We start from the raw sequence: 8,778 nt of genomic DNA, 5'->3' as shown, positions 1-8,778 counted from the left end.
AAGCTAGGACCAGGGGCCTGCCTCAACCACATTCTGGTTGGGCCTCTCAGACCCTTCCCCTTGGCAATATAGAGAGCATGCCTGAGTTCTGGAGAGCCGTTGCTTGTGCTCATGCTCTCTGCTGCTAAGACTGGGGAGGCTGATTCCTCTCAAATGAAGATCAACAAGCACAACCGAGCCATTTCTGCAATGCAATTAGGATGGGGATACATCCTCCCCCAGCCCCAACTTTTGTTTTTCAGCCATGCCTGACTCTCTGTGACCCCATTTGGGATTTTCTTGGCAAAGTTTCTACAATAGTTTGACATTTTCTTCTCCAGATCATTCTACAGATGAAGAAATTGAGGCAAACAGGGTTAAGTGACTTGCCCAGGGTCACATGGACACTATTGTCTGAGGCCAGATTTGAACTCAGCTCTTCCTGAATCCAGACCTGGTGCTCTATCCACTGTGCCACCTAACTGCCCTCCACTTCCCCTACCCCCAAGTCTAAACTTAATTGCCAGGAGGGTGGCTTCCTGCATGTGAGATTCTCCAGAGTGAAGGGAGGGAAATAGCTGCCCCCAAAACATCCTGTCCAGTGATTTAAAATGCTTCCTGGCTCAGACCCCTAGATGGCCTTCACAAAGAAGCCCAAGAAACTCACTAAGGTGTGTCAGGGAATTGAACTCTGCCACTTTTGTTGCTGCAACAGCTGAGAAAGAATCCCTTAATTGGCTCTTGGTCAACCACAACAACACCCTGAATCTAGTACACAGCTCACAGAAGGCACAGTGGGCCAGAGAACACTGGGCTCAGACCATTACACCTTCCCAAAGTCCTGATGGGAGAAGCAAGGCTGAGACAGTGGAGACTCAGAGAAGGGGCCCAGCTTTACTGGAAACCATGGAATTTGGGCACCCCCAACTGGTTAATGTCAGGAAGAATCCCAGGGGAACATGGAGCTCCTTGATGTTATCTCCAACCCACCAACCACAGAGCAAGGGACAGGATCCCAATGGTATTCCCATTTCCATAAATGGCAGACCACCCCTAAAGGTAAATAGGGTTTTGACAGCCCCATGGAGCCTCAGTGCTCTTTACTACTGTGACTGTTTCCTGGTCCCCATGAAGCACCAAGCATTTTCTGGCCTTTATTGATTCAGGGTTCCAAGTCACCAAAGAGCTAGGAAATGCTTTCCTACATGAGGGTACCTCCATGAACCTAGAGGACTTCATGGGCAATAGGATGGAAAGGATCCAGGTTCCCATTATTAAGTAAGAGGTCCTGGTTCCCTTTAACTATTGGCACCATCACATTAATTGAATTTCCACTACAATGGCCTCCATTAGCACCTATAATCAATATGGCATTCATAGCTGCCTGTCTAATCTCATGGAACAAGATTACATCTGTCACCACCCTACTAATATGAAGGTCAGATAAGACCCAGTAAACTTCCCCCCACCAGTCAAAATAGTTAACAACATTCCCAACCTCTGCCCCCCAACTACAGCCAGGATATGAGGAAATTGGAATTATTGGAGTTATACTGGAATTATAGAAAGAATTATAAAGAAATTGAAATTGGAGTTGTGAAGGAATTAGAAAATGAAGGTGTGTTTGTGAAAACAATATCCTCTTTTAAGAATCTCGTCCATTTGCTTAAGAAACCAGAGAAGGAGGAGCAGTGCTTCACTTTTGCAACTTAAATAGCACAGTCACTCCATCAGGATCATTAGTATCATAGAAGGCACTAAAAAGAATCAGATCTCAAAGTGTAACGATTTGCAGCTAACCTATTTTATTAAATTCTCATTACCAAAGCTCAGCAGCCACCATTATCTTTCATGTATGAGAGAACTCAATGCATGTTGATATGATTGCCCATGAGCTATCTAAATTCTCCAGCTATGGCTCCTGGGCTGTGCCAGAAGGACCTGAGACTTCCCTGAATTTCAGGACCAAAGTGTGGCATTGTGTAGGTGACATCCTCATAAGGGCAAAGTCCAAGGAGAGAGCCTAATCAGGGATCTCTCCATACTACCTGAGCACCTAGCTAGGAAGGGATGGGCAATAGCTCCTAACAAGATACAGGGATCCTTTCACTCTGTTAAATTCCTGGGGACCATCTGGTCCTCAGGGGGCCACCAGATCCTGGACCCAGTTAAGCTCCACCTCCTCAGCTTGTGAACTCCAAATACTTTGCAGGAGACTCAACTCCTCCTGGGGCTCTTTGGGGCTTTGAGACAGAGCATATGCCCTCCAAATTCTGCTAACTATGATTTACCAAACCACCTATAAGTCAGGAGAATCTACTGGGGGCCATAGTAATGGAGGCATTGGAGGCTGTCCAATGGGCAGTCTCCAGTGCCCTCCCACTAGTACCCACAGTGAATATTGTACACTGGGGAAGCCATTACCACTCCTGATTATGCCTCTTGGAGTCTAAGGACCAAGCATCAGAGCAAAAGCTTCCGCATGGGATTTGGGTACAAAGTAGCCCTATGCTGAGTATTGCATGCCCTTAGAGAGGCAAATACTAGCTACCTGTCTGCTCCTCCTAGAGATCAAGAGCATTGCAAAAGATTCTCTCGCCCTGTGGATAGATGTTTCCATTATGCCTCATGCAAAGGAAAGTAACCCTGAGAGACTTAACACATAAAGTGGAAGTGGTGCCTCCAGAGCTGGGCCAAACCCAGACCCAGAGAGTATCCCACCTGTCTTGAACCATGTGCACGGTGGGCTTTTCCGCCTGGGCATGTAAGTGGCCCATAATGGAAATTGCTGCCCTTCCTTGTGCTGTGCCATGGAATCTCAAACCTCACTCAAATTATATTGAGATGGTATGTTAATAGGACACTCCTCCTCAAGCAATTGAGCAAGACCAATATTAAAAAGTGTCAAAACTGGGCAAATTCCCTTATCCCCATCCCCCAATCAGAGGCCAAATGATAGCTGTGAATGATTCACTTTCAAGGGAAGCCAGGTAGCCAATGGTGTTAGCTAGGCAGAGGAGGTGGGTGACCAAGGTCACAGTGGTGCCAAGAGTGTAGGACACGAGGTTTCAGAATTTTTTCTTCTCTCTCTTTGCCAGGCCGGATCTTACAGCCTCTCCAGAGGCTGCCTCTGCCCATCTCTGTATCTGTCAGAAATGTCTAACCTGAGAGAGCTTTGCAAGGGGATCCCCTTACACCCCTTACCAGAGAACAAAGGACGAAGGGATGGGGTGCCTCATGCCCCTGTGAGAACCCCCAACCTTACCCCAGAGGAAAAACAGGTAAGAAGGCTTGGGCCTCCCCTCTGCTTGTAATTGCCACCTTGTGGACTCTCTTGGCCTCCAAAGAATCTCTCCCTTTCCCCTTATGGGAATGGCTGTCTCTCTGAAAGAACTCTCGTTGCTGTGCTATAACAGAAAGAATACTAATTAGGCTGGATTTCAGATGACCAGGGTTCGAGTCCCACGTTCAGTGCTTAGTAGTTTTGTAACTTTTGTTAGTAGACAAAACTCCACGTGGTAGTTTTGTGAAATGTTGCCTTCTCTGAATCTCATCTGCAAAATGAGGATGATATATATGTGACCCACTTCATAGGGCTTTTAATGAAGAAACATAAGCTCTTATCTGCAAGTCAACAAAATGCAACCCCATAGGAGAGCTTCCTGCATGAACTACAGTGAGCCTGATTCCAGGCTAAGGAGGGATCTAATTGACCACTCTCATTGGACCAAGCCATGAATTGGAATGGATTGGTGCTCTAAAGTTCAGGGTATGAAGCAGGCTAGTCCCCAGTACCTTCCTCAGTTCTAGGAGCTGGTAAAGCCTCAGGTTTGTTCCAGCATGGCCATATTTCTCATGTTTTCCCTAGTGGGTTTTAGGTTTTAATCTTTTCCCCATGACTATACCTACAGCAAAATTGTGAGCCCTTTGACGTGGTTCTGGGGTGTCTCCATCTCATAGGCTGAGAAGTCATGTGTTGTGGGGGGACACCTTGCTCGTGTCCTGCTTCTGACACATAGCCCCTGAGTGACCCTGGGCAAAGCCCTATGCTGATAAGAATGATAATGATAATAGTGCTAGTATTTATATAGTGCTTTGAGGTTTGCAAATGCTTTAAATATGTTGTTTCATTTGAGCTTCATGACAACCACAGGTTACTATTAATATTCTCATTATAATCCTATGATGCTATTATATTATCAGATACTATTATTATCCTAATTTTTACAGATGTGGAAACTGAGGCTGGGAGGGGTTAAGTGAACTTGCCCAGGGTCACACAGCTGGTAAGCATCTGAGGCATGACGTGAACTTCCTGACTCCACGTTTAACACACTATCCACTGCATAAACTGCACTAAATGTCATCTGAGTGCCCTGGGCAAGTAAAAATTGAAGAGCAGATGACACCTTTGGGAGAGGGAGTTTCTTAAACCAGTGAAATCATAGTCTTTTGTCTTCCTCAATGACCTTAGACAAGTCACTTAATGTCTCTGTGCCTCAGATTTTCCATCTGTAATATGGCTATCATGCTGCCGCTCACAAGGTAGTTGTGAGGCTCAGCCTTGCAGAGGGTGTTTTAAGAAGTTATTATTATCATCACTACAGATATGATCTATCTCATTAAGAAGAGAAACTCTAAATATCAGTCTAATCACAGAGATCTCTGAAAAGAGGCATTTGGAACTGGAGGAAGTGGCAACCTCTTCCCCCCAACACACACACACACACACACACACACAGTTCAGCATTATCTCCGTGTCTCCATGCAGATGTCAAAGGTTAGGGTTAGTGACCTGTGTTCTTACATAACTCTCTTGGCTGGGTTACAGGCTTGTAGTTCTCTATTAAGACCCTGGACTAGAACTGGAGTCTGTCTGTCCTTTCAATTAAACCAATCTGTGAAGCTTATATTTGGTACCTACTGTGTGCCCAGCCCTGCATTCAGGTCTTCCAGGAAAACAGGAGGAGAAGGTATCCTTCCTGTGGTTGAAGCTGTGGACTTGTTTTACACATGGCATAGTTGAAAGCAAACCCATGACTAAATGCTGTGGTTCAGACCTTTGTGCTGAAGGAGTAAGGGAAAGTATCAAGGAAGAGTCATGACAGTGGAGCTTTGATGAATGAGTCCTCGGAGGGAGGAAGAGAGGAGTTTTCTGCCAAATGTAGCACCACCTTTTGTTTTTTTAACCACTATATTGGACCAAGCCATTAATTCAACACAGCAAAGAAACTCTCTGTCCTAATGTAAAAATATTTTTAAAATTTTCTTTTTAATTTTGATTCTGGACAGAACCTTCCGCTTCAGCCATACATTGATAGAGTCCCACCTTGGATCTCAACAACAGGTTGCTGTAATGACAACCACACTGGCATACCCAGGATGGCTGTTAGTGCAGGTTCTTTCATCTGCTTTACTAGGAAAGACAGTTGTTTCAGGGATCAGTAATCTTCTTTAATTACATAAAATACAAACAGAAAATACTGAGAAGAGAAATAAAGACCAACAGACAGGGTTCTACTGCTTGGATCAAAACAGTACTACCATATGTACTTTATATCCACCACTGAATCAAGAGAGCCTTTCCTCTGAGCAGTCGAGAGGCTCTGAGCATACAGCCACTCAGAGTCTTGACCAGGGAATCACAAGATCCTTCTTGTAAGCAAGCCCCCAAAGCAAAAGCTCACCTCTCAGAATATATACTCTTTCAACTAATAGGCTAAGAGCCAGAACCCTCCTGACTCAGTGCCTAATTAGAAATTAGCAAAAGGTGTGTAAACCTCCCTACAAGCAAGCAAGCTTCCCTTAATGGGCTCCACATGAGGCCTATTGATGAGCAGGGAAGATCCTATTCTCTATTAACCTTACAATAGCCTTTGCTCTTTATAAATGGTATCCTCAGCTAGACCCTCACTGGGGCTCAATAACCCCTTTATTCTTAATTTACTGTCTCATTCCCCAGAGTGGCTATGCCAGATTTTTTGTCCTCCCCCTCAATTGCCCCCTTTCAGTCTGGTCTTAAAGCAAATGACCTAGACTCTTACCTTGCTCTATGCCTCTAAACTTCTCAGCAATATCCTTCCCTTCTCAGAGGAGGAGTTATTGAAGACTACTTACCAAGAATAATCCTTACCTGTACCTTTCATCCTATTCACTCCCTTCTCCATAGAGATATGGCTGCAGCAATCATTCCCTTTCTTTCATGAGTCTTCTACTGGCTTCTTTCTTTCCCCCTTCTGTTTTTTCTCCCTTAAAAGTTACAAACTTGACAAACATCAATAAACATAAATGTTTTCGTATACAAAAAATAATAGAACAAGAGGATAGTGTATGAAGGTGAGAATATCTTATATAGAAATTGTTACTTTTTTAGGTATATATTAAATTTATCACAGTAGTGTCAACACTGCCCTGCTTTTCTATGTCCCATTCTGAATTTCCTTCTACTATATTATATGTTTTTATTTAAATTATATTTATTTTTATATCATATTATATATAATAAATATACATAATATGTAACATTATATTTATATTATAAAATATTCTATATTTTTAAATACTTCATTGACGCTCCTTTTTTTCTTTTCATACCTTTTTTTTAAACCCCTCTAAAAATCTACCCCAGCCCTTCAAAAAGCTCTCCGTTATAACAAACATGGCAAACAAAACAAATTCACTTACAGTCTACCTTTCTGCATAAGGGAGCTTTTCCCAACCTGCAGTTTTCTCCTCTACAAAATATTGTTTGGAATAAATGACTCTGAAGTCCCTTTCAATTCCAAACACTGTCGGCTGGACTACATGTCTCCATAATCATGTCATTGAATCTTAGATATAGAGTTGAACGGGAACTTCAAGGTCATCTGGTCCAACCTTCTCATTTTACAGATGGGGAAACAGGCCCAGTGAGATTAGGTGACTTGTCCAAAGTCACACAGGTTACTATGCTTTAGAGGCAGGATTTGAACCCAGGACCTCTAATGTCAGAGGCAGTATCCTTTCTATCTACCATGAAATCATAGATTTTTATTTTTGGAAGAGACCTTGATGGTCGCTTAGGCCAATCCATATCTGGAAAAGCATCTCCTTTATTCTATGCCCTGCAACTGGTCATTCAGTCTTATATTGAAGTCCTCTACCAAGGGGGAGCCCACAACATCCTGAGCCAACTCATTCTACTTCTGGATAACTCTGCCCTAGGAAGTTCTTCCTGACATCAAGCCTAAATTCATTTCCTTGTGGTTTCTACCCATTGTTCCTCCTTTTGATCTCTGGGGGCCAAATAAAACAAGTCTAACCCCTCTAACAGATTGCAGCCCTTCAAAAACCTGAAGTCAACTATGATGATCCCACCTAAGTCTTCTCTTCTTCAGGCTCCATGTCTCAGTTCCTTCATATGACCAAGGATGACTTTCCTGTGACTATAAAACAATAACACTGATAGTCAAAGTCACTGAAGGCCAGTCCAAACACCTTGAGCAAGAGTAGCACCATCTGAATCAATGTTCAAGGGGACAACATTAAACTTTTAAGTTGAAGATCGACTTTCATTGGGATATATGAGCCCTGGTACATTTGTTTGGTTTTTTTTTCTTTTTTTAAGAATGACAATAACATTTATAGCCACAGGGATGTTAGTGGGGAGAGGAGTGAGAGACTGAAAGAAATCTGGGTATTTGGCCAAAATCTTATAATAACTTCCCCACAGCAAAGGGAGGTACTGAGTCATACTAATTAGTCTGTACAAATGATGGCACTTTTAGACCCCATTTGCTAGTTTACAAAACACTTTCCCAGAACCTGCCTTACTTGAGCCTTACAGAAACCTTGTGAAGTAGCTAGGAGAGAGGTTATGATCTCCATTTTGTAGGTGAGGAGATTGAGGCTCAGAGATGGAAGGCAGTCACACAGCTATCAAGACTTCAACTTCCAGTCCAATGCTCTTTCTGAGATATTGTGCCTGTCCTTTTAGGGAAGTCAGCTTGTTTTCATGTGACATATTTACACATGTGGACCATAAGAAAAATGAAAAAAAAAAGAGACCTTATTGTGTGCATATTTATCTAAATACATATGTGCACACATACATATTTGTATACATATAGATGCCTGGGAATTTGCATCTATATTATATATTATCTATATATGCATAAATACATATATAAACACATATGTATGTGTATTCTATTTATTCATATATCAGGCGGCTGTATTCTTCAAGGGCAGCACACATATATGTGTGTGTATTCTACCTATCTGTCTATTTATTTGTCTATCATTATATCAGGTGGCTGTATTTTCCAAGGGCAGCTAGGTGGTGCAGTGGATAGAGTGCTGGGCCTGAATTCAGGAAGACTCATCTTCCTGAGTTCAAATCTGGCCTCAGACACTTCCTAGCTTTGTGACCATGGGCAAGTCACTTAACCCTGTTTTCCTCAGTTTCCCCACCTGCAAAATGAGCTGGAGAAGGAAATGGCAAACCACTCCAGCATCTTTGCCAAGAAAACCCCAAAACGGGGTCACAAAGAGTTGGACACAACTGATACAAGTGCACAACAACACAGGCTGAGCTGAACAACTGAACACATGCTCCAAAATAAATTCCAATTCCACAGAGTAGGCGAGGCACTTTCGAAGTCATGACCCGTTGAAACCCAACTTCCTAGAAGAGTTCTCCTTTAAAGAGAAAGAAATTGTTTTAAGCATTTTAAAAGTATATATTAAATTGAACATGATAGTACAAATTAAAGTATTTGTGTCTCCTGAACTTTGTTTTCTTTTGTGTATTTTTAAAAT

General features: G+C 42.7%; 1 protein-coding gene across 1 annotated transcript in view; it reads left to right on the top strand.

Annotated features, from left to right (window-relative positions):
* The first annotated feature begins 3,068 nt into the window (after positions 1-3,068).
* The window catches only part of UROC1 (urocanate hydratase 1), a 49,779-nt gene continuing 44,069 nt past the window's right edge, over positions 3,069-8,778 (top strand). Inside the window, exon 1 of the mRNA XM_036739099.1 lies at positions 3,069-3,260. Coding sequence (XP_036594994.1) covers positions 3,135-3,260 — 126 coding nt within the window. The 5' untranslated portion in view covers positions 3,069-3,134. The remainder of the gene's footprint in view (positions 3,261-8,778) is intronic.

This window comes from Trichosurus vulpecula, chromosome 9, assembly GCF_011100635.1.
Source record: "Trichosurus vulpecula isolate mTriVul1 chromosome 9, mTriVul1.pri, whole genome shotgun sequence".
Classification (NCBI taxonomy): Eukaryota; Metazoa; Chordata; class Mammalia; order Diprotodontia; family Phalangeridae; genus Trichosurus; species Trichosurus vulpecula.
The sequence above is the reverse complement of the archived record's forward strand: the minus strand, read 5'-3'. Positions and strand labels throughout refer to the sequence as shown.